General features: G+C 41.9%; 2 protein-coding genes across 7 annotated transcripts; both read left to right on the top strand.

Moving 5' to 3' along the window:
- Positions 1 to 6,268: 6,268 nt before the first annotated feature.
- LOC115743391 lies at positions 6,269 to 12,110 on the top strand. Of its 4 annotated transcripts, none has more exons than XM_048284942.1 (4): positions 6,269 to 6,496; positions 6,877 to 7,607; positions 8,767 to 10,328; positions 11,183 to 11,657. In XM_048284942.1, the coding sequence occupies exons 2-4, from the start codon at positions 6,896 to 6,898 to the stop codon at positions 11,270 to 11,272; spliced, it is 2,364 nt and encodes a 787-aa protein (XP_048140899.1). In that variant the 5' UTR covers positions 6,269 to 6,496; positions 6,877 to 6,895; the 3' UTR covers positions 11,273 to 11,657. The 4 variants fall into 4 exon arrangements, 3 of the variants coding, with proteins under 3 accessions (XP_048140899.1, XP_048140893.1, XP_030534010.1); XM_048284936.1 differs by having other exon boundaries at positions 6,270 to 6,496; positions 8,761 to 10,328; positions 11,183 to 11,655; XR_007199659.1 differs by lacking the exon at positions 11,183 to 11,657 and adding an exon at positions 11,707 to 12,110 and having other exon boundaries at positions 6,271 to 6,496; positions 8,761 to 10,402.
- Positions 12,111 to 16,950: 4,840 nt separating this feature from the next.
- LOC115743407 (high mobility group B protein 15) lies at positions 16,951 to 23,150 on the top strand. Of its 3 annotated transcripts, none has more exons than XM_048285015.1 (7): positions 16,951 to 17,151; positions 18,428 to 18,655; positions 20,076 to 20,154; positions 21,234 to 21,396; positions 21,485 to 21,610; positions 21,714 to 22,111; positions 22,432 to 23,150. In XM_048285015.1, exons 2-7 carry the CDS (start codon positions 18,477 to 18,479, stop codon positions 22,912 to 22,914), a joined length of 1,428 nt encoding a protein of 475 aa, XP_048140972.1. In that variant the 5' UTR covers positions 16,951 to 17,151; positions 18,428 to 18,476; the 3' UTR covers positions 22,915 to 23,150. The 3 variants fall into 3 exon arrangements, with proteins under 3 accessions (XP_048140972.1, XP_048140967.1, XP_030534029.1); XM_048285010.1 differs by lacking the exon at positions 16,951 to 17,151 and adding an exon at positions 17,308 to 17,520; XM_030678169.2 differs by lacking the exon at positions 16,951 to 17,151 and adding an exon at positions 17,564 to 18,143.
- Positions 23,151 to 27,058: the final 3,908 nt, after the last annotated feature.

The following is a 27,058-nucleotide window of genomic DNA, read 5'->3' as shown; positions in this document are numbered from 1 at the left end:
CCAATATTTTTATTTTAATTCCCTCTTCATTTTGGCCATTGAAAAATTGGAAAATTCAACTTGGGGTCACATGAGTCTTCACAAATGTGGACCTAAATTGAGCCAAAAAAAATCATTTGAGGTCTTTCTTTTATTTTTCTTACTTTGAGTCAGTTATGACATTTGATTCTTACACCTTTAATTGCATTTTAGTCCAATCAATTTCAATTTTTGAGCAGATTGCAAATTGTGCTTCTTTGCATTTCCAATTTAGTCCTTGATTTTCAATTAGGGTCAAATTGGTCATTTTAAAGGCGAACCCATACAGAAATGAACGTTGACCCACAAGTTTTTTGGTGTTCTAAACACATTGGTGAGGTTAGATTGACAAAAAATGGTCAATTAGGGCCCTAATTGAGCAGATTTTATGTTCGGGTCGAATTTGAAATTTGGGGCTTTTGCATGAAATTGTACCAATTTGTTTCGAAATTGACATTCATAAAGGGTATCCATATTCTAATGTTCAATTTTGACATTAATTTCATGTGAATTGGTCAAATGGACAGTTAATTGGACCAAAAACTTGAAATCGGGTTGGATTGACCAACCCGGTCAACCCATTGACTTTGTTGACTAAGAGCCAAAGAACTCATTTTGCAGAGTCTTCTTGGCACGCCCAGTTGTTGCAGAAGGAAGACCCAAGCCACAATTTTTCACCAACGGATTACCCATTGACTTTGACGCCGTTGACCGAGAACCACGGAAGCAGCTTTGTTCTGCAAATCTCTCGCGCACACGGGGACAGGAGAGAAAAAAAAAAAAATCTGTTGAGGGGGGGTTCACATTTCAGTTGCAACAGATCCACAAGAAAGACAAAAAGGAGAAGATTCGAGGAGAGCTCGGAGACCATGGACGTTCATCAGAGGTCCTTCGCGGACTTTCACTCGAGAACTTCATCGAGAAAGGAAATACGAGACAGAGATCAAGAGGACGGATCATCGTCGCCGTCGCTCGGATGAACACAGATTGGTATTTGGGTGGAGTTAACAGAACAAGGAGGGACTCCAACAACCAGGACATAACAGAAAAGGGGATAAAAAGGGAGCTCGCAAATAAAAGAAAGGGGGAGGACTTCAAGGAGGGGGGAAAAAGAAGACGAGAGAGGGAGTAGTCGCCAGCGAGGGTGGACGGCTCTGCTCAAAGGCGAAGAAGAAGGAGCTCGTCGCTGTCGGGGGACGATCGGCACGAGTTCGAGCAATAAGACCGCTTCTTTCGAGTTCATAGGAAACGCCGGGATCACCGTCGATCGTCGTCAAGCACCGCCATCGCCGCCGTGAAGGTCCGTTCCTTTTGATCTCATCATGCTCTGTTTTTTGTTGGATTTACTGTTCAAATCTGGCCATGAGTTGTTAGATTTGTTTTGGCGTATCTCGCACTTCGTTTAGCATCTAGAACGGCCGCTAAGCTTCTCTATGTCTTCCTTGTTCATTTTTCTTGCATTGAAATGAACCGAACGTCGAGATTGACCTCCGTACGGACTTCGCGGGAGTCGCGATTCGTGAACGTCGATGGACGATAGTCGCTGGCCGAGATCGCTCAGGTAAGTCCTCAAACTCTTTTGTGATGTTAGTTAAGGCTAAAAATTGCGAAACGAACGGTTGAAATGCGAAAACTAGAGCTCGCCGGAAAAGTGCATTCTGGCCGGACCTGTTTGGCCTCTTTTAGGATAGTTCCTACCGTTAGATCCCGCTGATTTTCGGATATGTTATAGATGACGTCGAGACGATTCCGTCGATACCTAGATCGCCCAAATCGGACGAGATTTCACCATTGGATCGTGCCGGGAAGTCGTCGGCCGTCAATCTCGTCGGAGTCTAGAGGTAGGAGACGAGCTGACGTGGCGGTCAGCGGGTCAACGGGCCTATGTGGCACTGACGTGGCGCACACGTGGCGACCACGTCAGCGGGTGGTTACAACAGAAATAACAAAAAAAACGAAATTGATCCGACGGGTGAAATGATGCCACGTGTCGCGATCTCTTTTTTTTGAAAAATAAAAATGATTTTTCAAAATATTCAGATTTCAAAATAAAATAAAAAAATCATTTTTGTGATCGCGCGGCCCAGGTTTGGCCACGTGTCACCATTCCGATCGTTGGATCATATTTTTCGAAAATCTGAATAATGAATAAATCATTTTCGGAAAATAAAAAATGCTTAGATCTAACGGTTGATTTTAGTCGCGCTACTTAATCTAGACCGTTGATCTTGGTGTTGAGAACGTGCGGTGGTGATCAAGTCTCCCTTCAATCTAAGCCGTCGATTTTAGTCAACAAATCTGACTGTCATCCTCTCGCCACGTGGCGAATTCCTAAGCGTCGATGGGTTTTTGGGCGGGATTTTGATAATTCGCGCGCGCCGAGACCCAAACGGCGCCGTTTTGGGGAACGCCGGTCCGGGCGCAGGCCCGAACCGGGCGGAGCGTCCGTGGACCGGGTTGACCCGGTCCGATTAATAAATAAAAAAATAAAAAAATGGAAAAATCATAGAAAATCCAAAATCAATTAGAAAAATTGTAGAAAATTCCCAAAAATTCCAAAAATTCTCAAAAATTGAGGAATGGCTACAATCAACTAGCCAATCCTATTTTTGAGATTTCTTCTCCCGATCTTTCCAAAAATGACAATTTTACCCCTCAAAGGGTAAATTGTCCCCAAAAATTTCATAAAAAAAAAATTTTCCAGAAAATTCCAATAAATGACGAAAATTAGGAAATGGGTCAGTTTAGGTGGCCAATCCTATTTTCAACATTTCTCACCCCAAATATTTTTCGAAATGACGATTTTGCCCTTTTTGGCAAATCGTCCCCAGATTTTTTCAAAATTACGATTTTGCCCCTCATGGGTGAATCGCTTCCAAATCACTCATGACCCCCTCTTATACTTTGAATACTCTTTCTCTAAGCCAATAGGGCTATATTAGGAATTCTATGCCGATTTGATGCGCTTTATCCGCATGTTTTGGATTCTCCGATTTGCGCATTTACTTTAATTGATTGTGATTTGCTAGGGTAGTCACTCCCATCCGCATAAACTCCTAGATTATGATCCGTACCCCACTCGTCTGCATGAAATCTAAGGTTAGAAAATTCAGTCAACTTAGGTACCGAAAGGGCGTCAATTAGGATAATTGACGTAACTAAGTCCCCGAACCCACTTCTCCGGTTCTCGCAGAATTGAATAGAAACTCCCGACTATTCGATAGGGTTTCCAATCGTACCTTCCACGAAACGATTGGTGGCGACTCCGAGGCATGCACACGTAGCACATGTCACTAGATCGCACCGTAGGTCGATCACGTTATCCTCCGTTGCGATTTGGGTAATGGGCCTTGGGAGAGGCCCGCGTCCGAAGGTTCACACGCAACCGGGCCGGAAGGGCGACCCATTAGCCCACGATCTCCCGCCGACGAGATCGAGGGTCGCGACAACGGCTTGCATGAATCCTCGGACACTCGGCCCAAATTCTCGGCCATAGACTCGGCCACTTGGGCTCACGGGCTCGGCCAATCGGCACACTTGCCTAGACACACGGGCACACGAGCTCGGCCACTAGCACAAACTCTCGGCCAAGGCCCGAGCTCGACCGGCACATGGCCCTGACCGACCGGCACATGGCCCAAGCTCACGGGCACGTGGGCCGAGTCGGGACAGGGCACGGCCCCGTCTCAGATAGGCCACGGCCCGCACGAAACAGGGCACGCCGAGAACAGAACAGGGGCGACGGGGCGGAGGTTGTTCGCGACGGCTTGACGAGTCACCGGGCCGGGTGGTGGCCGTAAGTGGCCGAGGTGGTGGCGTACGGTGCCCGGGCAATTGCCGGGGCGTCGCAGCAGCTGGAGCGTGAGCGACGGCGGCGGGCAGAAGCAAGAACGAAGAAGGAACAGGGACTGGATACAGGGCACCCGGGGTCGTTCAACGGCGTCGCACGACCTTCGGGCTCTCGAACAACGGCGGACATGCGGCTAATGGTTGGAGGGACGTGAAGCGGCAAGCTGGAGTTGAAGCGGAGTAGAACGAGTAGCGAGTAGGGCGGAAACGGGGGCTCGGGACGGGAGACTCTCGCGGGGCGTAGGTCGGCTTCGGGGGGTTCTTTGTGGCGGCGGCGGCGAGCTCGAACAACGGAGGAGGACGACCGGTAGTGGTGGTGGACGGAGCAAGGAGGAGGGGATGCGGTTCGGTTACTTGAGGGAGGGTGAGTCGCACGAACAGAAGGAACAAGGAGAAGAAAGAAAAAAAGAAGAGGAGGAAAAGAAAAGAAAAAGAAGGCAGGGGAGGGGGTGCTCGTGCGTGAAAGAGGGGAGAGAGGCGGTGGGAGGAGAGAGAAAATGGAGAGAGAGAAAGTAGAAAATCTTTGACTTGGCGGTAGGGGTGAGCATGGTTCCGGGGTAGAACCGAGAACCAGGAACCGGAACCCGTAGGATCCGGTCTGGTTCCGGGTTCCAAGGTATGTAGGGTAGGTTCCAGGTTCCAAAAATTTAGGAACCTGTTCTAATGGGTAGGTTCCAGGTTCCACTACTTGGAACCCGGAACCTGGACTCTAGATTTTAAAATAATTTTTTATATTTTTCTTAGTATATATTTTTGCATGATCCTACAATGTTCTATGGCGCCAGATGATGAGTATATAATTTGGAGCCAAACAAAATTTTAGGTTTTAGATTCCAAAAAATGATAAACGTGTTCTAATGTATTGGTTTCAAGTTCTAAATGTAATATGTACGGAACCTAAAACCACTTATATCTATTTTCTCTTAGATGTTGTAGCGTTCATTCTTATTTTGCTTAACTAAAAATGAAAAAATAAAAGAAATTGATAGGTTCTCGGGTACTTTGGAACCGACCCTAGAACCCGTGACGGGGTAGGTTCCAGGTTCCAAGGTATGATGGGTAGGTTTCGGGTTCTAAAAAAAGAGGAACTCGTGTAGACGGGTAGGTTCCGGGTTCCGGGTGGAACCCGTGAGGAACCCGGAACCGCTCACCCCTACTTGGCGGGCCAAATTGATAAGGTGGGTCCGAGTAAGAAATAGACCTATTCTGTTTCTTAGTAAATAATATCCAGAGCAAAATCGTCATTTCATCGCTCAAGACCGTTTGGACATTTGGCTCAACTAAAGGGGCATTTTAGACTTTTCACGGTTCGGGCTCTGTCAAGATTAGGTTCGGGCGCGAGGATTTCAATCCTAAAACGCGACGACTAAACGATCGAAGCCTAAACTAATTCGATCGACATTTCGAGAAATATCCAATTATCGTCACTTAATTTCTTAAAATCCAATATTTCGTGACGAACTAAAATTCAATATTAAGCCTTTTATTGAATTCTAATATCTTACGGACGTCGAAATTCTAGGGCATCACAACGACGGTTGGCGACGGTTACGCCCGGCGAAGATCTGCGATTGCGGCCGACAAAGGTTGGTAGATGGCGGCGGCTAGAGGAGGTCGGCGATGGTCGGTAGCGGTGATGGTCGACGATCGTGGGTAACAATGGGTAGGCGAAGGTCGACAGTGGTTGGCTACCGGGGGCGTTCGGTGGGTGGCGGCCGGCGGAAGTTTGCAGTGGGCGGAGCCGGGCGATGGTCGGCGATTAACGGTGGTCAGGGCGATGACCAGTGGAGGTTGGCGATGGGTGGTGGTCGGCGAGGGTATGCAGCTACGAACATTGGTGGATGTGGGTATGATTAAAAAGAAAGTGATGGTGTAATAAAAAGAGGGTGAGATGAGCAATACTACTTGAATTGGAGAAACTATTTTTTTTTAACTTCTTAAATTGGGAGAAAAATAACTTTAGAAGTGAAAATTTCTATCAGAAGTAAAAAAATTTATCAAATGGATTGCTGTTTTAGAAGTTATATTACCAAATAAATTTCTATTTCAAAAGTATTTTTAGAGCAAAAATTCACTTTTAAAAGTGTTATCATGTGCATCCTTAGTCAAAAAAATGAGTGTGGAAATAGCGCCGTGCTAAAAGAAAAGGCCGTTTAGCTAAAAGAGAACAAAAATCATGGAAAAATCTCAGAACATCGCATCATCTCCGCCACTACATCTGATCGGACGGGTCATGTGAGCGTTTAACATAAAACCGGATGCAGGCAAACCTCGCCTCTCAAAGACAGACAAGTGGACCCCACGGTGTGGGGACATGGGGCACGAGTGACGGCGTCGTTTCGGCCCGAATCAGCAGCCTCGGTAAATGAAAGAACCGAAAGCCGACGTTTTTGAACACTGAAATGGAAAACTGAAGGTTCGTCCGCGTCCCATCATCCACCAAATCCAAAAAGCCTTCTTGTCCACGTTCGAACTTCGGATCGGTGACCCCTGTCGATCTTCATCATCATCCTCCTCCTCCTCCTCCTTCTTCTTCCTCCTCCTCCTTCACCTACTGTCGCGCGTCCAAATAGAGGGTCTCGATCACAAACGGAGGATTCGCAGTCGCACGAACTGACCACACTGCTCGGTGAGTTCATACAGAATCCAATCCATGTCTTCCCCTGACCTTCTTTTCTCAGCATGCAGAGAGTTGTCACTGTATCTTCTGTTACTGGTAGCTTGTTCTTATTGCAAATTTTGAGCTTGTTTGGTTTCTCTGAATCGTTGCAATAATGGGAATTGTCCGTTTGTATGATTTCTTTCTAAAAATAGACTCCATATCCGTGGAAAATCGGCCTCTAGGTTTCTGCTTAGTGCGTGTAGGTTGGAGCTTATTTTTATGCTTGGGATTCTTTTTTGGCTTCCCGATGTTGTTTTAGTGTACTTTGATGCGTTTCGTTCTCTATTCAGTGCCTTAGTTGACAAGTAGAGGATATGTTGATTGGTTTTCATCGGTGGAGTGTGCAGAACTTGTGTTGAACGGACAATGGAGTGCGAGGGGATGCGTTTTTGGACTTTTAGTGGGTTGGTGGGTGCATTTCTTGACCTCGCCATCGCGTATTCTCTGCTGTGCGCAGCTACTCTTGCTTATTTCACCTCTAAGTTTTTGGGGGTTTTCGGGTTGTGTTTGCCCTGTCCCTGCAACGGACTCTTCGGGCATCCAAATCGTAATCGCTGTGTTAGGAAGGTTTTGGTGGACCAACCGTCGGAGAGCATATATTCCGTCCAAATGTCTGTGAAGAACAACTTCCCGTTCGATACAGTATTGACCAATGACCGGGATTGTGAGATGATTTTGGAGCCGGAGGAACATAGGATTTGCGAAAACGGGCACGTGCAATTGGAAGGTGGAGCATCATGTAGCTCGTACGCAGAAAGGAGAGAACGAGATGTAGGTGTCCGAGGGTTAATTGCAAGAAAGGAATCGGATGCTGCGATCGGTGCAGTGGACTCACTTTTGGGGGAAGAAGGAAGGTTTGACTTTAAGGGAAAGGGAGCTTTGAGCCAGAGGACAAAGGGCCTTCGGCGGCGTAAAAAAGGGTCAGTTGAATATGGGAAGTTTTCATCAGTCTCTTCATATGATCCATGGCAAGAAGATGCACAAGATGTGCCTTCTCCTTCAAGCATGAGAAAATTCAGAGAGGAGTCTCCTGAAGAGAGCTTGTTCTACACAGAGTCCCGGTATAACTGTGTGCAAGGTGAGTGGGGACTTGCTTTTAGCATATCTCTCAGTATGTCTTTGTCATTTCTAGTTTTTTCCTTCGGTCAATATTTGTGGCAAAAAACTCTATAACATAGCATTATTGGTAAAAATGATTTCCAGACGATGTTAAAATTCAATTCCTACGAATGACTGGAGAATGGATTCGTTAAAGCTTTCTCATGCATTAAAGAAACTGCTATGATTTTACTCCTAAAACGTGCAAATCTAACTGTAGTTAATTGTTAAATGGATGTGGTACAAATTGATAACATGTTTGCTTGAGTGCCAGAGTTAGAAAAGTATCTTCTTTTTGTGTGAATCCATCTTGTATTTTCTTACCATTTTGTTCATGCACTGGCCTCGCTAATCTTAATTTGAAAGTTTACCCTTATTGGAGGATATCTAACATGCTTCAAGTGCAACATTTTGTTCAAAATTTGTTGGCGCTTATGCATTGCGTTCACATTTAAGTCGCCCTCATATAGGAAGACTTAGTTGGCCTTTTTCCTGAAATAAACATCTTACTGTTTAATCTGCCTTAATTATAAGCATATGTGTTTGTGCACATTTAACTAAATCAATGCTAAATTGTTTGGATTATCATGTCTGCTGTATGTGCCTACAGAGTGTGTGCTATTATTGTTACAAGTGGTCAAACGTGCACGGTCCACCTACTTTAAGATTCTTTCTTGCATAAAGAAGTCAGTCAGTCAGCTAATGACAGAGTAATTACTAAAATTCAAAAACTGGACTTTTGGTAACTTTGACGTGTGTTTTAATGAAACTTGCACCTTTGAGATATAGTAACGGGCATATCATTACTCAGTGAGTATTATGAAATCAGCTACAGAATAATTCCTTCCTTTTGTCATTTTTATCACAGATACGTCATAAAGAGCATTATAATCTATCACTGTGTTCAAAGCATCTAAACCACATGCACACACCGATTGTGTTTCAAGTAAGCGAGATTGCTATCTAATATTGAGCTGTTATGTGTCCTTGCAGGTAGAATTGTTTGAGCACTTTTGAAGTCGGTAGATTATTTTTTGATCTTTGATTTTTCTTGAGTCTGTGTTGGACAGTAGAATGGCTTGTTCATCTACTTAGATGACAATTGTCTTACTTCTTAAGGCTTTCTTATGCAGTTTCAGATAAAAGAGATGCTTTAACGGACTCTGCGCGTGATTCTGAGAAAACTCCTGATTTACATGATGACACGGAGAAAAATTCATTAGCTTTTGAAGAATTCGGAGCTAATGGCAACGGACAGTCTGATTTTGGAGCTGGCAATAAGGATACAGTTAGACCCTTGGAGCAAATACTAGAAGAAGAGCGTTCTGCTTGCCATGCTTTGTACCTTGAGCTTGAGAAAGAAAGAAATGCAGCTGCTACAGCTGCAGACGAAGCCATGGCTATGATACTGCGTCTTCAAGCAGATAAGTCATCAATCGAAATGGAAGCTCGGCAGTACCAGAGAATGATAGAGGAAAAATCTGCTTATGATGCTGAGGAAATGAACATTCTCAAAGAGATATTGTTGAGGAGGGAGAGGGAAAGGCATTTCTTGGAGAAGGAAGTAGAATCGTACAGGCAAATGATATTTGCAAATGAGCGGTTGGATGATGATCTGAATGAAACAATAGCTCCTGGGGTAACAAGAACATCCTCATTGATTGCAAGTGAAGATCCAGAGCTGATGCTGCAGCACATTGGTGAGTCTCTTATCAAGGAAGAGAAACCTGAAGCAAACAATGATCCAGGCTTTCAGGTCCGTTTCGTTCCACTTCAGAATTGTACTGTTGGTTTTGACAGAGAATTGCAAATTCCAGAGTGGCTTGAGGATGACAAGTCTTTGAGAGCAAGCTGTACTAGTGGTGGGCAACCAGGTGTTGACATAAGTGATCTGCATCTGGCTGTTAATGAGATAAATCAAGAAGTTCAGGAAAAGATAATGTTATCCGTAGACAATAAATTATCCGCCCTTCAAGAAGATTTTCCGAACAAAAGTAAGCAGTTCTCTTCCCAGGGATTTGGTTTCCGTGTGGAGACCGATGAGAAGGAAAATGAGCGCCTAATTGTCAACTCAAGCCTGTCTAAATGTTCAGCATCAGATATCAATGAGACCCTTAGGGGGAGCCACATGAACATTCCATTAGGTGGTGGCTATATGGAAACTGATGGGAGATATGCAGATATCAATGATAAAGTATCAAAAACATTGGGATATGGCATGGAGCCCTGTGTCCATGATGTCCATGTAATCAGCAATGAACCACCCAGTGGACATACTAAAGGGGGAGGTGGTAAGGGGGCAAAACTGACTAAAAATACGTCGTTAAATATTCTGACAAGTTCCAAGCATCTGGTCCTGGACAATCAGGGTACTGGACTAGACATGAACAGAAGCAGTTCTGATGTGTCAATAGTTAGCTTACAGGGGCAAGCCTTGCCCCCTTATTTGCGTAGAAATTCCATGTCTGCTGTCGATTATGAGAGGATGAAAATTGACCATGAAGTTGGGTGGCTTAGGGAGCGGCTTAAGATTATACAAGAGGGAAGGGAAAAGCTCACTATCTCAGCAGGGAACAGAGGAAGGGGAAAGAACGAGTTGCAGCTTTTGGAAAACATAGTAAGCCAACTGAGAGAGATCCGAGAAATGACAGGATATGGGAAGGCTGAGCGCCGGGCTTCTCTGCCACCTGCATCCTCAAAGGTGCGGTACTGAGTTTTATGTTGACATGTTATTTACTGGAATGGGGGAAACAACCAAATTGCTATTTGCTGCAGGTATCAATGACACCGTGAATCAACGAGAATAATGTTCTTCATTAGAATACTGTGTTTTGCTAGCTTTCTCACTTGACAATGAAATATACCTTATCATTCCTCGAGAGCATTAGATTCATGTGAATTCTCGTTTGCAAATGAAATAATAAGAGGACAGTGTTCCTTTGCTATATCTTCGAGGAGCTCCAGTCTTCTTTTTTCCTAAAGTAATTTTTTATTGGCTATTGAAAGCGAAAGTGCTTCTAAATCCTTGCCTCTAGGATTCAAGGACAGATTATAGTGGTGGAAGGGCCTCTCATATGTGGATTTTACTGATTAGTAAGAATAATGCTAGTCATTTTAATTTCATATAATGGTAAGATCTTTGGCGCATGAAGAAGGCGTTGACCCGTATCATGGTGGATGATATGTTTCTATTCTAATAATAAAATAAAAAATAAGAAGATTCTGTTAATCATTTATAGATTGATTGGATGTTGATACATGCATTGAATTAGTATTCATGTATCAGACTAGAAGGGAAGACAATGCATGGGTGCAAGTTTTTGTTTCATATACTATACATATATGGTACAGAATATGGAAGTGAAAGAATCTGGAATACTTAATGAACAAAATATTGCAGAATCTAAAGTGGCTTTAGTCTACGGCGAGATGAATGAACCCCCCGGAGCTCGTATGAGAGTTGGTTTAACTACCCTAACTATGGCGGAATGTTTCCGAGATGTTAATGAATAAGACGTAGTTCTATTTATCGACGATATCTTCCGTTCCAAGCTGGATCTTAAGTATCTGCCTTATTGGGTAGAATGCCTTCTGCTGTGGTGGGTTATCAACCCACCCTTAGTACCAAAATGGGTACTTTACTAGAAAGAATTACTGATCTAATGATATTTTGGCTGGGTTTCTGGTTGCCACACTGCAATGGATATCCGCAATGTGCATTTTGATGTCTGAGATGAGTTGAATTGTGTGAAATTGTCAAAGTGTATTCCAGAGTCCTTGTGAGTCTGGTAAAATTGGAACTGCTTCATCCCTTGTCCCCCTTTTGCTGCACGCCTTGTAAATATACTTAGGTATTTTTATGCTCGCAACTCGTCCTAATGTCTTGAGATTGCGCACCTCTTTCCTTGCTATTCAGTAGCTTGATTGTAAGGACTTTGTTTCTTGTAAAGTAGAATCCAATAGTGGAGGATCAACTCCCAAATTTAGTTTACTAGGCTTAGAGTGACATCTATGGTGCAGCTTGTAGGATTTGCTTTTGTTCTTGAGAATACTGAAGCTTGTGTTGTTACCTTTCTCAGGCAAGCGCCAAGAAGAGGCGCTGGCGAAGTGTATCTTTAGGAGTGCACCGAAGCACCTGATTAAGGGTGTGAACAGTGAAGGCATCTATCTATGCTTGTGCATACCAGCTTGCTTTTGAATACGCCCACCAAGCGACTTTCATCTTATGAACTTCAAGGGGTGACGGTTTGATCTTTGATGATGCCGATGGTTTTTTTTTGCCATGTCGCCAGTGGATTGTATACGATGTCGCCTGGTTTCGGTTATATGATGTAGTCAAGCCCATGTACATATGCCCTTGGTCTTTGTGATGAGATGCTTAGATTGGTTAATTCGGAAAAAAGAGACTCTTGATCCTACTTGGGAAAATTGTCCAAAAAGTGCTAAAGCTATTACACGGTGGCCAATTTAGTCCTAAACCTTTAAATAATGTCGATTTTGTCCTAAACAATTAAACCTTTTGAAGTTTTGTCAATTTAGTCTTGAATTTGTATTGGCAGAAAGGACTATATTGATAAATTATCAAAAGGTTTATGACTAAATTGGCACAATTGAAAGGTTTATAACCAAATCGATAAATCGTTAGAAGGTTTAGGATTACATTGTCACAATTTTCAGGTTTAGGATTACATTGGCTCTTGTACAATAGGTTTAGGACCTTTTTGGACAATTATCCCGATCTTACTAATATTGCACCAAGCGATTTCTTAAGGTGCGTCATTGCTCAATCATAATTTAACCTAGAAATGCTATGACGAAATGTCACACTTTCCTCCTCTGAGATTTCATCATCTTCCGATCTTTCTCTTTGCTCCTCTATTGGAGACATCAAACATCATTGACTCGTATTGGGTGCTTGATCCTCGTTTAACGCCTTGATAACCCCACGTCCCTTCAAATCTCCTGCTATGAAAAGTCTTTATACCTTCAAAGAATTCTTTGAATCGTGTCCTCAAGATCTTACTAGGAATGGGAAAATTATCAAAAAAATCTTAAATCTATTGCAATTGTACCAATTAAGTCCTAAATCTTTTTTTTTTTTTACCGATTCAGTCCTAAATCTTTTGTAATTGTACCATTTAAGTCTATCCAGTGAATTTTGGTTGATCAGCACTGACATGGACGCCGGCCGACCGACAACCTAATATTTTATTTTATTTTTTGAATTTTTATAATTTTTCTTTCTTTTTCATTTTCCTTTTTTTTTCCTCTTCCCCACCCCTCCCTACCTCCAGCCCATTGCCGGTCGGCAACCGGCCAGAGAGGTTGAGCCTCGCCCAGCCATGGCGAGGCTCAACCTCGCTGTCACTGTCCTCCCTACCTCTAGTCCGTCGCTGGTCGGCAACAAGCCAGAGACATAGCCAAAGAGGCTGAGCCTCGGCCGGCCCCTGCAAGGGTCGACTGTGCCGTCATCGGGCGAGGCAGCGACGGCGAGGTTGAGCCCCGCCACAGCTGGACGAGGCTCGACCTCGCAAGCCCAGATCTAGGCCGGCGAGGTCGAGCCTCCCTCGACCATGGCGGGGCTCGACCTCACCCGACAACTGCAACGAGGCGAGCCATCCAGATCGATCCCGATGTCCTAAGCACGAGCATGGGGACTCGGCCTCACATCCCCTTCGAAGATCTCTTTCGTCTCCATGCTCCATCAAATATTTCAAGAATATTTGTTTGTATTTGCAGGTCATGCTCTCCTCAGTCAATTGCTACTGATCCCCGAAAGTCAGTGACTTTTTCTTCCAAGGAGTTTCCTGCAAGACCTCGTTGGACACCAATCCAATCGCGAGCCTCGCTATCGCCAGGCGAGGTCGACCTCTGCCAAGGCTGGGCGAAGCTCGGCCTCTCCAGCCATATCTCTGGCCAATCACTGACCGGTTGGAGGTAGGGAGGGGTGAGGGAAGAGGAAAAAAAGGAAAATGAAAAAGAAAGAAAAAAGAAAAAATTATAAAAATTCAAAAAAATATTTGTAGACTTAAATGGCATAATTGTAAAATGTTTAAGACTGAATCGGCAAAAAAAAAAAAAAAAGTTCAGGACTGAATTGATACAATTACAATACGTTTAGAATTTTTTCGATAATTTTTCCTGTTAGGAATAGCTCTCCAAGATAATTGTGCAGATAAACTCGTGATGCAAAGATGCTTCATCTTAATGATGCAATGGTTCTATCACTCATGTCGTGATACCTATGGTTGGGGGTTCTTGCCCTTATCATCGTGGGGCGAGACTTCCTTCTCGCCCTGTCGAGAAAATTATCCTAAAAGTCCAAAACTTATTGCACTTTTGCCAATCAATCTTAAATCTTTTAATTTTGCCAATTAAGACCTACACCTTTTTGCGTTTTGCCAATTAAGTCCATCAAGCCAATTTTGGCCCAAATACGTTGACGCGGTTGCCGACCGTCCTACGTGGCATGTTCGACGCCGACGTGGGCAATTTTCAATAACGTTTTAATATTCTTTTTCGAACTTTTAATCAGCTCTTTTAATGAGATACTCCATTCACATATATAATGACCAGGTAATCAATGAGCACCTTAGGAAATTGGAAGACTTTTTAGTGGACTTGGGAGAGCGGCCAGCTTATTATCCTCTCCTAGTCATATGCTGCAGAAGATGAAATTGACATGATAATTGACAAGTGCATGGAGTTCTACCACTAGCATACGACCCTCTGCACGTGACCTCATCTTTATCACCACATAAACACATATTCAGCAAATTTAAATTGATCTTGTCCTATTCTTTTTTTTATGATATTTCCAATCAAAAAATAGGATCATATCCTATATTTTTCTTTTTATATGGTGGATCTCATCTAACGTGAGATTTTTTGAGCGCCTCTTATCCTATCCTTCCTTCTTCTTCTTCTTTTTGTTGTTGTCCTTTTTGGATAATCGGTGGGCATTACACGGATATTTGATTATCTAGAGATTTATGAAACACTCTGCAAAGGCCATGAGCCGCTTAAGTCCGGAGCTTCGTCACGTGCATGTGGCCTTTGATTCAGAGCGATTCGTACGAAGTCGGAACCATTTGAACGGGCGACCTTTATTTCCGGAGTTGGACATTTACCTGTATACTCACCAACTACCCTAATCCGGAGGGTAATGTGAGAGTCTAATCGAAGTTTTTGGAGGTCATTTTCAACATATTTTGTGGCCTATAACTTACCATCTTTTAGCCTAATACCATATGCATTTGTGCTCGACTGGAGATGAGATTGAGTATGACACGATGCGGACATGCTTTTATCCATATAATGATTATTTAGAGCAACCTATATTTTCCAGACCAAAATAGAGGAAATATTACTGATTTGCATACCATATATATAGACATTATATAGAATGATCATACCTTCTATTTGTTTTGCGATCTTTTATAATAGTCTGTGTCTTACAAGAAGTAGGAAAAAAAAGACGTAAGATCATTTGGAAAGAAAAACTTTATATGTAAAAAAAAAAAAATGAAAACTTTAAAGAAGTTCCGAATGATTTTCATTTCACAATTGAATTTACGATAGATAAGAAACGTACCCGAATCTGTTTTGTCCATGCTTTTGTTATAATCTAGTCCATTAGGTAACAAAATGCGATGAATGTAAATCTCCGTTTATTTTGTGAAAAATCATCTGTCGAAAAAATATTTGCCTAATTTCGGGCGATTTGGCAATTTTTTTTTTTTTTTGTGATCAATAAGAAGACTTTATACTTCTTAGAAAACCAAAACTAATACCGTAGAATTCAATTTCACCTTGGCCGTCACAACGCTCATCTCGATTGCCTAGAGCTTGAATCCAATGGTTGGGTCTGCGGCTACTCATCTCAGACCCTGAGGACTAGAGCTGGGAGCCCCTCACCTTCCCCAAGGTTGAACGTCTTACCTTTGGGGGTTAAAGTCGAAAAAAAAAAAAACCATGTAAATACTCTTTATGAAGGTACTTCTTTATGAACATAAAGTAGATAATAGGAGGAGAGACCATCATAATCCGATGAAAATAATCGAGTGTGTAATAGATTCATAAAGGGTGAGCACATGATAGATCTTGGAAACGGACATGACCGACCGTACTCAGCCGGTTCTGGCTCGAGTCCCGGTTCCGAATTCTTGGAATCGGATATATTACTGGTCCGGCTCCCGGTTATGGATGCGAAACCAGACCATATCAAGAAACCCCAATTCTCTTCTTTTAGTTTTATCGTTCATCTTTTTTTCTTGTTATTGCCGCCTCCACCTCTTGTAAATAAATGGATGCTCCATTGAAATTTGTCCTTTAAAGGAATAACAACAAATGAAATCGAAAATTGGGAACCGATCCTGACATGGTAAGTTTTAGGTTTTAAGTCTACAATTCATGTTGGAACCCCCTCACTCCTGATTTATACCATTAATGTTATTATACTTTGCGTCTTTACGCCGTTATCGATGGAAAAACTATACCTATCTCGCAACACAAAATACTTAGTCGAAGAAAGTAAAGATACATACATATATATGTATATTATATTATCAAAGTGACATTTAACGTTGTTTTTATTTGGCTAAGTCCATTAAATAGCATCGCATCGCCTACAAAATCTGATGAAATTTGAATGGTGGTTATGCAGATACTTGAAGGCTTGAAGCTGGACGGCCAGAGGGTCGCACGAGAAAGAAGATTGTGATCAAATCTCTTTTAAGTGAAGATTGGGTCGGTGGCGATGATATTAATGCAGCTATAATCTTGCTTTCCTAGAGAGAGAGAGAGAGAGAGAGAGAGAGAGACTTGTTCCAAGAAAGCTAAATACTGTTACGGCGCTCATATCTCAATTTCGTTTTGCCGTTTCATCCGGGCAGTCAATCCGACACGTTCTTGTCCATCCATCCATCCATTTCCATCCCACGATTGATTTGTTTTTTTGTTTTTTTTGCTTAATCGATAACCCACACGCACAAAAAAAAAAAAAAAAAAATTTAAACTTTACTGCGTATACAAATACGTTCCGGACACACTCCATCTAAGATTGTTCATCAACTTTCTTTCGTATTAATGTATGTGTTTTTCAATCTTCATTGAGCAGCAGCACTGTCTAGAAACTTTTCTTGATCCATGTGGCCGCACCACTCAAGACTCCCCCGATCAAAAGGCAAGAAAGATCCCAAAAAGAAATCACCCTTTTACGCCTCGACACGTGCTCAAATTTTGTTTCGGTGGGGGTAGGGGGTGGTTGAAGCGGTATTTTATCACGAAGATGGCCAAGAAAATAGGCAATTTATATCAGAAACTGAGTAATGCGAATCAAATTACAATAAAAACGTGTTTTTTTTTTCCCCCAAGGAAAGGGTGAGAGCTTTGGCCAACATTTATTGTTTATCATCATCATTCGCAGGGTGGGCTAATCTGAAGCGTCTTCTTTAATGTCCCCCTCGTTATCATCATTCTCGAAACCAGCCTCTCTCCCACTTATCACTGTAGTTTTGTGTCTGGTAAGTCCTTATGTGCTTTATTTTTAAACACCCATTCTGCAAAAGGAGTGACCTTTGTCATCTTCCTTCATCTGGGTATATAAAAAGTATAAAGCTTCCTTTCCTTCTTTTGCCCTGCTCTGGTTTTGATTATTAATTGTCTTTTTGTACGGCAAAGCAACCCCGTAAGAGGCAAAGATTAGGGGGGGCTTTGAATATCTGAGCAGCACTGTTCTGGGCATTTTTCTCTTCTTTTTCCCCTATCTGTCGTGAATTGTTTATTCTCACTTTATCCTGTTTTCTCTGTCCTCCATGAGAAAGAAAGAGGGAAAGCATAACACAAAGTCTCTGATTTGAAATTTCATGGTGGGGGCCTTTTGGAGGGCAAAGGCAAGTTTTGGTGCTTCTTGTTCTGATAGAAATCCATATCCATTTATATAGATGTGTGTGTGTGTGTTGCCTTCGCAGCTCTCACAGTGTCAGATGGAAAGCGAAGAGAAAGAAACTTTAAATGATTATAATATTATACTCTTGGAATAGAGTACAAAAGTTGGATATCATGATATCTTAGGAATGTCAGACCAGGTTATAGACCATGTAGCCCTGTGTTTTGACAAATAGATGAAGAGAGAGAGAGAGAGAGAGAGAGAGAGAGAGAGAGGGGGGCTTTTCGAATCAAGATTTCTGCAGGGCCTAAAAGGGTGTTTTCTTTTTAGCTTCTCTTTGATGGTGGTGATGGATTAATGAGAGAAAAAAAAGTTTCTTCGTAAGCCGTGATGGGTTGTTGAGTTGTTGCTGCTGCTCCTTCTGCTGCCATCGTTACATCTATTGTACACTGAAGCAATTCATGGCTGTGACAGCTATGAAGCTGTACCACATGCTTTTCTTCTCTTGGGCGTTGAATCATTTTACAGAAGACGACCCCCCTCCTCCTCCTCCTCCTCCTCCTCTGTCTTCGAACTGGGAGTTATTATTTCAGCTTTTGGAAGTCGTCGTCGCTCTCATTAAGTTTGGTTCGTCTCTTGTTATTTCAGCCCCACCGGCATCTGAATGCTGATTTAATGGCGTATTCTTTTGCCATCTTTTCATTCCCAAGTGTTATATTTTCATTCTCCTCCCTTTCTTGGGTCTATTTGTTCTCTCCCATCAGTCCTTTGGGATTCTGCATTGGAAAGTTTGTAATCTTTCTCATAAACACTTGATGGGTAGTTACTAACTTCATTGCTTCCTTTGTTAATTATGAAGGCAAGTTCTGTTCTTTCGTTCATTGTTAACTCTTATTAATATTCGTATGAAGGTGGAGGTAGACATTGGAGCTTTGCTGGTTGAAGTGGAACGGCCAGTGGATGGCATCAACTTCTGGTGGAAACCAAAGTCCAATGTCTCCATTGCAGGAGCAAACGCAGACCTCGGGGTATCATCCATACCCTCCACCTCTTGCAGAGTATGACGATGTTGTCGCAAGTCCTAGCCTCTTTATGACTACTTTGGAGAAGCTCCATTCAACTATGGGGACCAAATTCATGTATAAGCTTCGCTCCTTTTTCCTTTTTGGTTCTTTTCTGTAGTGACTGTTGAGCCTTTTCTGGACTTGGTATATTTTTTCCTTTAACTAATAGTTTTGAGTTGCTGCATATATACATTTTGCTATTGAGAGACCCCGCTCTCCTCATTTCTGCTCTGCCTATATCTCTTTTAGCTAGTTAAAATTGCAGTGGTCCGGACAAAGGACTCCTTTTATTGGTGTAGTTTTAGTTTCTTGTAGGGCGTGGTATTAGTATATAAATGATTCAGTTTTCCAGAGTTGGCTGAGGGAGAAATAATGCGGTTGCCCTCTCCTATTTTGGTACTAGGAAAAAGTTTTCCAACTGAGAAAATGAACTTGACATTCTGCCAACTGGTGCTTTTTGTCGGTTCGTGGACCACATAGTGGACATTTCGCCCATAAAACTTGTTTGTGAATCTGGCATGTGGAGATTAGAAAGGGAATGTCAGTTATACTGCACCATTTTAAGGACATGAACGTTGGTGAACCGATTCGCTTGACTGGCTTGTGTTGCAAAATAATAGGTGGTCTTTGTCCATTTTATCTTTAGCAGTAGCTAGGACTGCCGCAGTCATCCTAACTGGGGAGTTTCAAAGGTCCTCAATAGAACTTGAGATCTTTCATTCTTGTAGGCTGTGGTTCTGTGAACAGGTTTCAAAGCGATGCATGAGGGTTAGAGCAGAACAATTGCGTTTATGTATGTCTATCTGAAGATCCGCAGAGACTGCAGTTTTTTGAGGGATAAAAATATCAATTTATTCTGGTGTGCTTTCAGACAATAAGCTGGGGTAGTTTGCTTTCACTTGCTTCTGCAAGGACTAAGTCATTCTTTGCCTGGTGGTTGTGTGTGGATTTTAAAGAGATTTATCTGTAAACAGCAAATACATGTACATGCGCCAAAAAGCTAATGCTTAAGCGGTTGTTGAGGATTTTGTGGAGTTGCTTAATCAGTGAATGCTCAAGACTTAATTTTGACCTTCATTTCCTGAGAAAGCATATGGGAACACAATTTTCAGTTAGCAAGTTTTTGATTCGTCAATAAAAAAAAGTTAAGCAAGCTGTTGGCATTACATATTGAAGTCATGTGTAAATTGTAGAATTAGTTGACAATTTCGACCAGGCAAAAACAGTCATTTTGCTTCTTTGACAGTGCCAAGAGAAGAGTCTTTCTTGCTCGTCTTTGTCATCTCCTTCGTTGAAAATACAAAGTAATCCTTCTTGCTACTCTTCTACTGCCTATTAATGTCTCTGCAATTAGGTTGTCTGAAGTTCTTACATAGATAAAACTTGAACTAGTGTGATGATTTTGACATGTACTGATGTTCATTTGGTCATCTATTTTGGATGGTCTTGCTTTGCTGTTGTCTTTCTCTTCATATCCTCAACTCCATAATAACAGGATTCCTATCATTGGAGGCAAAGAGCTCGACTTGCATCAGTTATTTGTAGAAGTAACTTCTCGTGGGGGAATTGAGAAGGTAAGATCATACATCTTTTTATTGTGTTGGAATTTATTTGTCATTTCCTTATTGAAGAGTTCGAAAGGTTCATGTGCCATTTCATTGGATCAATGCAGTATTCTTAGATACAAAGAATAGGGAATACTTCCGTTTGCAGGTCTTCAAGAGATTCATGAAAATGATGGTCATCAATCTTCTCTTCTTTCATTTATCTTGAATATCATAACTTTGGTCTGCCACTTTTACTTAGAGGAGAATATGAATAGCTTATGTGACAACACTGAAAAATTTAGCTTGGTAGGTGACAGATAATCATCCTACCGAATGCGCATCTTTCTTGTATCACATTCAAGGTACCTCTTAACTTTGCATATTCACGGGCTTATATTTTATGGTTCATTTGGTTTTAAAGAATATTCTTTTTTTCATATTCACTGAATATTTTCTGAAAACTGTTCAATTCATTTATCTTCAAGGAATGTGTTTGGTATGCCATATTCGTTTTTTTTTTGTCTGAAAAATTTCTCCTAATTTTGGTTTGAAATCACTCTAACATGTAAAATTGTCCATAAAATGTCACTTTTCTTTTAATTGTGCCGTCAAAACTGAGTACCTCGATAATTAGCTTTATTGTACAGAGAAATGTTGAAATCTGGACATGCTACCAGACGTATTTGACCAGTTTACTGACGATCAAAAGAAACTTGGATTAGAAATGTATGTTATATTAATCTTTCTGCTATTAAGAAGCTTTGAGGACAGCAAGGTAGATTTCCTTGTGTTAATCTTGGATCGAGAGTGTACGTTCTGGTAATGTTTCTGCTATCCCCACTTGGTTTTGATCATTATATAGCTCATGAAACTTCTCATGTATGGTAAATTTACATATTAGTGGTATAATTTTGAGCGCTACGATGTGGGATCTAATTGATGGTGAAACTTACCCTCTAGATATTTCACTTTGACGGATCATCTTGTAGATTTATCTGTCATGTATGGTCCTTCTTGAATAAGGTAAAGAAGAGACAACAGAAGTAAGTTGTGATTATCTTCTAGCCATCTCGTCTAAAGAAATTGCTGACCAATTGAACCGTCAGATCATTAAAGAGAGACGATGGAAGGATGTGACTGCAATCTTCAATTTCCCTTCCACTGCGACGAATGCTTCGTTCGTGCTGCGCAAGTATTATGTTTCACTGCTTCATCATTATGAACAAATTTACTTTTTCAAGGCCCGCATTTGGACTCCTCTCTCTGCTGGTTTGTGACTAGACTCTCAAATTTTTCATTCGAGCTACTGCCGCAGAACGTTGATGATACTTTTCATTGGATGATTTTCTTCACCTAGGAACTTTGCAGAGCCCTCCTGTGCCAACATTTTTAGCACAGCAGATGGACGCTATGCGTCCTGCACAAGAAAGCAAAGTGCCCATGACTGCACAACCAAGGACAACTGCTTCGGACTTTGCTCGAGGTATCGTATTGTCAATCATGTGAACTGTGAGTAGCAGTTTATTGTGGTTATAGAAACTTAAGTCTGTTTTTGAGTGACATTTATGCTCTTTTCCATATTGCAGCAAGCACTGCATGGCCAGCGAATTCTCCTGTGGTGGGGGTTATCGACGGGAAATTCGAAAGTGGGTACCTTGTAACTGTTTCAATAGGCTCGGAGAAGTTAAAGGGTGTGCTTTACCAAGCGCCTCAGAGCACTGCCGGAAAAATGCCTCAGCAATTCAATTTCTCTATCAATAACAACAACGTAGCTGGAGGTTCTGGCATTCAACGTCGGCGCAGAAGGAAAAAATCCGAGATCAAGAGGAGGGATCCTGCGCATCCGAAACCTAACAGAAGCGGTTATAATTTCTTTTTTGCCGAACAGCATGCAAGATTGAAACCTCTCCACCCTGGGAAGGACAGAGAGATAAGTAGGATGATTGGTGAACTTTGGAACAAGCTAAATGAATCTGAAAGAGCTGTAAGGACCGTGCCTTTTCTCATCTATGCATTCTTAGAAATTACCTAGTTATGGGTTCAATCAGCTCTCTTGTGGCTGCTTATGATGTCTGCAATTGCATGCACATTGAATATACCATTACATGTAGCCCAGTTTGACAGGCGTTGCTCATGTTTTAAGTTGAGTGGGCATGCTGAGCTAAAATGTGCTGGCCTGGACCGGCTTCACCAAAGTGCGCTAGTTCTAGGAGTTATTCCAGCTTGGCCACGAGGATCTGGTCTGAATCAGTACATTCGTGCTATTAGTCGACTTGTAATTGTATTGTGTTTGATGGCCTGAAGGTGTATCAAGACAAAGCCCTCAAAGATAAAGAAAGGTACAAGATGGAGATGGAGAGCTACAGGGAGAGATTGAGGATGGGACAGGTCGTCAGCGATGCTGTGCCCCTGCAACAGCGGCTTCCCGAACTGGACGTGGACATGGCTGATGCAGATGCAGATGCAAATCCTGAAGAGACTGAAGAGGGGAATTCTCTCCAAACACAAGATAACGAGAGTAGCACCGATAAAAGCTTTACTGAGGACGACAATAAAGACACCGAGAAGGAATTGGATGTAGAGGCTTCACCGGTATCCGCTGTGGTCGTTGAGAGTAGCAATTTGGATGTCAATGACGCACATCCTGAGATGGAAGTTGCAAATGCAGAGGGTCATGAGAAGCAGGATATAGCCGTTGAGAATGTTGTAGTGGCAGAAAGCGTCGAAGATGGGACTGAAAATGTCGAAGATGTGGACAAAGAAAAATTGGGCCAACCTTCTGGCTGAAGGAGGAATAATTTTGTTTCGAAACATTTCAGGGAAGATCATCAGCAGAGATATTTCAGTTCTGTTTCTATTTAGTGGTTCTAATGTTGTTTAGTGAGAGCTACATGTTCTTTTGCAGAATTTCTAGTTTTAGGTTATGGCCAAACCTGGACAGTTTTGGCCTTTGTTCTGAAGAAACTTCTCTTCACGTGTTGAAATTTGAATCAAGTAGGAATGTCAGTGTCCATTTTTACGAACTGCGCATGTTCACAAAGACAGTATTTTTTTACAAGGCTAGAGTCAGAAGAATGGTACAAATTGTTTCGCTCCCGAAAACAGAGATCATGTGCCTCTCATACTTAGACACATGATCAAGGTATGCCAAGAAATGCACATTCGTCCGCTGCTAAGAAGGATCTTCTCTCTTTCACAAGGCAAAAGCTTACTGTTATTGTTAGTAAAAATACTATTTTGTTCTGCAATTAGTGAAGGAAACAGATTCCTTAAATATCCCGAGAAACTAGAAGAACTTATTTCTAACTTAAGTTACAGGTGCATTTGCAGAGCTTATACTTTGGACCATCCAATATAACACACCAATCTAAAATGACTCGCTAAAGATGGTGCAATCAAAATTGTCTAAGGTAATCAATGTGCATAACAAAATTTGCAGACTGGATTGTGATTATGTTGATCATGAATTCGAGAGCAAAATGGCAACCCAGATCTTGTCTAGATTCAAGGATGGCATTCTGCATTGCTTTGCACCGCCCAAATTATTGTCATCACCACTGTGTCTCTCGAATTCTCTTCTTCTTGGTGATCTCACCATCTCCATATTTTTACCTCTTCGATTCAGCGGACGGCCAGGGCTGCTGTGATGATGGCACCGAGATTTCCAATGCCCACTAGTAGGAAGAGACCGAAATCCTTTGCGTCATTTGAGCCTTGTTTCAAGGTGAGAAGCTGACGGTCCAGTCAAAATGTTGATTTTGGATTCATCCTTTGGATGTGGAAAATTCAGCTGAGAACATTTGCCGCGGGGAACATAAGTCGCAGTTCATATGCAAGGGCGGCTTCTTGAGCGGTGTCGAGAGTTCCGAGCCAAACCCTCCTCCTTTTTCTTGGTAGCCTGATCTTTGCAACCCATTTTCTCCAGTGCCTTTTCCTCATTCCTCTGAATGACTTCTCCGTTGAAGAGGATGCCAATGGCTGAGCACTTTTAGGGCTAGGGAGAAACTCTCAGGTGAAATTGATTGGAAAACCGTGCAACTTTTGGGCTTGCGGGTGCTTGTTGGCTCGAAACCAACCTGAGCTGGGGAATGGAAGGCGAAGGTTGTTCAGGAAACGGCAGCGTGGAGGCACTCTTCTGGGTTGTGCCTAGAAAATCACTGAAAGAAGGAGCTGAAGGGTATGATGATGTGAATGGAGAAGAGGGGTCCAGGAGCTATACAAGCTGTTGCATTCAGAAATGAGATCGGATAAGGCAAAGGATTGGTGAAGCTCCCTTTGACATTGCAATTCGAAGTTGCACGAGTCAGTCCTGGACATAGTAGACTTACCTGAGCATGCTCCCTAGCGAGACATTCCTGGTAGAGAATCCTAGGATGCTAGGAATGAAAGTCAAACTAGGAAAGTGTTGCTGATCTGCTTCGTTAGACTGAGGACAGCCTGAAAATTCCTGAAAGTCCTTTCGGATGATGAAGGTTTCCTGCATGGGAAAATGTACATCCGATGCGGGTTTACGTGGGGTTGTTCAGATATAGGCTCAACAGCATAGAAGGAAATTGGACAGAGAGAATATCTGTGCAATATATATTCTTGGAGACCACCGAGCGTGGTTGGATCGGTTGTTTCGTGTTCCCGTGACTTTTAGGTCCTAACTTTGAGTTGTGATGTAAATGAATTGTGAGATTTTGATGGAGAGAAATTTTTATTCCCATTCATATATTCTGCTGCTTTATAGTGTTATATTTATAGGCTAATACACAAAGAAATCCTAGTAAACAAAATACGAAACAAACCCTAAATAAGAGAGCGATTACAATCCCATGATTTGTGGGATTTAACCAGAACCAAAAACCTCCTAAAAAAAAAAAAAAAAAAACTTCCTCCTAACGATCAGTAAATTTCCCTATGTTTTACAACTAGATTTACAGCTCTTTCAACCCAAAAAAAAAAAAAGAAAAACATATGGCTATTTATATCTCAACACTCCTCCTCAAGCTAAAAAAAAAAAAACTCCTCCTAACGAACAGTAAATTTCTCTACATTTTACAACCAGATAATTGGGCTATTCACAGCTCTTTCATCCCCCCCCCAAAAAAAAATATGGCTATTTATAGCTCAACACTCCTCCTCAAGCTACTGAATAGATATCTTCCATTCCCAGCTTGGCAACTAGCTCGTGAAAAGTTTCACCATTAAGCCCTTTGGTCAAGACATCGGCTATTTGATGTTCGCAAGGGATATAAGACAAACAAATCAATCCACTTCAAGTTTTTCCTTGATGAAGTGCCTATCAATCTCAGTATGCTTCGTTCTTTCATGATGCACAGGATTATGAGCAACATTAATTGCAGACTTATTGTCACAATACAGCTTTATAGGACTCTGCCACTCAACCTTCAAGTCATCAAGAATGATCTTGAGCCACAATAACTCACTCCTTGAGTTGCCGCCCTAAACTCATATTCTGCACTATATTTTGCCACTACATTCTGTTTTTTTACTTCTCCAAGATACCTCCAAGGAAGGTACAATAACCAGTTGTAGACCTCTTGTCAACCGCGGGTCCAACATAATACACATATGTATAAGCCTCAAGCTTGAGATTGTGACTCTTCTTCAAATAGGACTCCCTTTCCTGGACACCCTTTCAAGTAATGTAGGACTCGATAAGCAACCTGTAGATGTGACTCCTTTAGATTACTAATCCAACTTATTGCATAGAAGATATCTAGTTAGATATGAGCAAGGTAGATCAACTTTTCCACCAATGGCTAATACATTTCTCGATCCACGATTGCCTCCTCTTTTGCTTCTCCTAGTCTCCGGTTCGGCTCAATTGGAGTAGCTACTGATTTGTAGCCAAGCTTCCCGATTTCTTTCGAAAAATCCGTCACATACTTTCGTTGTAAAATAAAGATCCCTTGCTTTGAGTACGAAACCTCAATTACCAAAAAAATACCGTAGCTTTCCTAACTCCTTTATTTCAAACTCCTTAATCAAGCAATGTTTCAAGCGACGTCTCTCCCTTTCATCATTGCCCATGACTACTATGTCATTAACATATACCAACAATGTTGTAACCCCCCTTACATATGAGTGTTTTATGAATAGTGTATGATCTCCTTGGCTTTGTTTATACCCATATGCCTTCATGACTTTAGCAATCTGTCCAAACCAGGCTCTAGGTGACTACTTGAGCCAGTATATTGCTTTCTTCAGTCTACAAACATTTGCTATTGTTTCCTTTCCTTCAAAACCAGGTGGGATGATCATTTAGATTTTCTCTTTAAAATCATTGTGTAAAAATGCATTATTTACATCATACTTGGTGAAGCTCCCCATCGAATGAGCAGCTAAGAGAGTAAAATTCTTATAGTGTTCATTTTATCCACTGGTGCAAATGTCTCTTGATAATTCACTCCATATATTTGAGTGTAACTTTTTGCAACCAATTTTGCTTTGTACCTCTCCAGAAAGCCATCGGCTTTGTGCTTCACAGTGAATACCCACTTGTAGCCAACTAGATTTTTCCCTTTTGGCCTGTCAACAATTTCCTATGTTTTACTCTTTCTAGTGCCTTCATCTCTTCTTTCATGGCATTCCTCCATTTGTCTTTTGACAGTGTTTTAGACAAAGTGTTAAGGACATCAATAGTGTTTAAACTCAAAATAAAATTTCAATATGGTGATTATAATCCATTAAGGGACACATAATTTGATAGTGGATAAACTACTTTCTTGTGACACTCTCTAGTTTCTTTTCTAACAATAATAGGTAAATCAAGATTAATCTTTGGTGCATCACAAAGCTGTTCATTCACATGAGGTTCGGGACTTACCGTGCGCTCATTGGCCGTACTTAGAGTGGCATTTCAAACCTACTCGTGTTACAATGACTGTCCTCCTTGAATACACCCGAGAAAATCTTCTAGATT

This window comes from Rhodamnia argentea, chromosome 1 (assembly GCF_020921035.1).
Source record: "Rhodamnia argentea isolate NSW1041297 chromosome 1, ASM2092103v1, whole genome shotgun sequence".
Classification (NCBI taxonomy): domain Eukaryota; kingdom Viridiplantae; phylum Streptophyta; class Magnoliopsida; order Myrtales; family Myrtaceae; genus Rhodamnia; species Rhodamnia argentea.
This window is presented reverse-complemented; position numbering and strand designations above follow the sequence as displayed.

Coding starts and splice junctions, on each gene's coding strand:
- LOC115743407 (XM_048285015.1), top strand. CDS start 18,477: ATGGCATCAACTTCTGGTGGAAACCAAAGTCCAATGTCTCCATTGCAG. Junction 21,397..21,484: donor TTGGACTCCTCTCTCTGCTG/GTTTGTGACTAG, acceptor TTCTTCACCTAG/GAACTTTGCAGAGCCCTCCT. Junction 22,112..22,431: donor TAAATGAATCTGAAAGAGCT/GTAAGGACCGTG, acceptor GATGGCCTGAAG/GTGTATCAAGACAAAGCCCT.
- LOC115743391 (XM_048284936.1), top strand. CDS start 6,896: ATGGAGTGCGAGGGGATGCGTTTTTGGACTTTTAGTGGGTTGGTGGGT. Junction 7,608..8,760: donor CCGGTATAACTGTGTGCAAG/GTGAGTGGGGAC, acceptor TTTCTTATGCAG/TTTCAGATAAAAGAGATGCT. Junction 10,329..11,182: donor TGCCACCTGCATCCTCAAAG/GTGCGGTACTGA, acceptor CGTTCCAAGCTG/GATCTTAAGTATCTGCCTTA.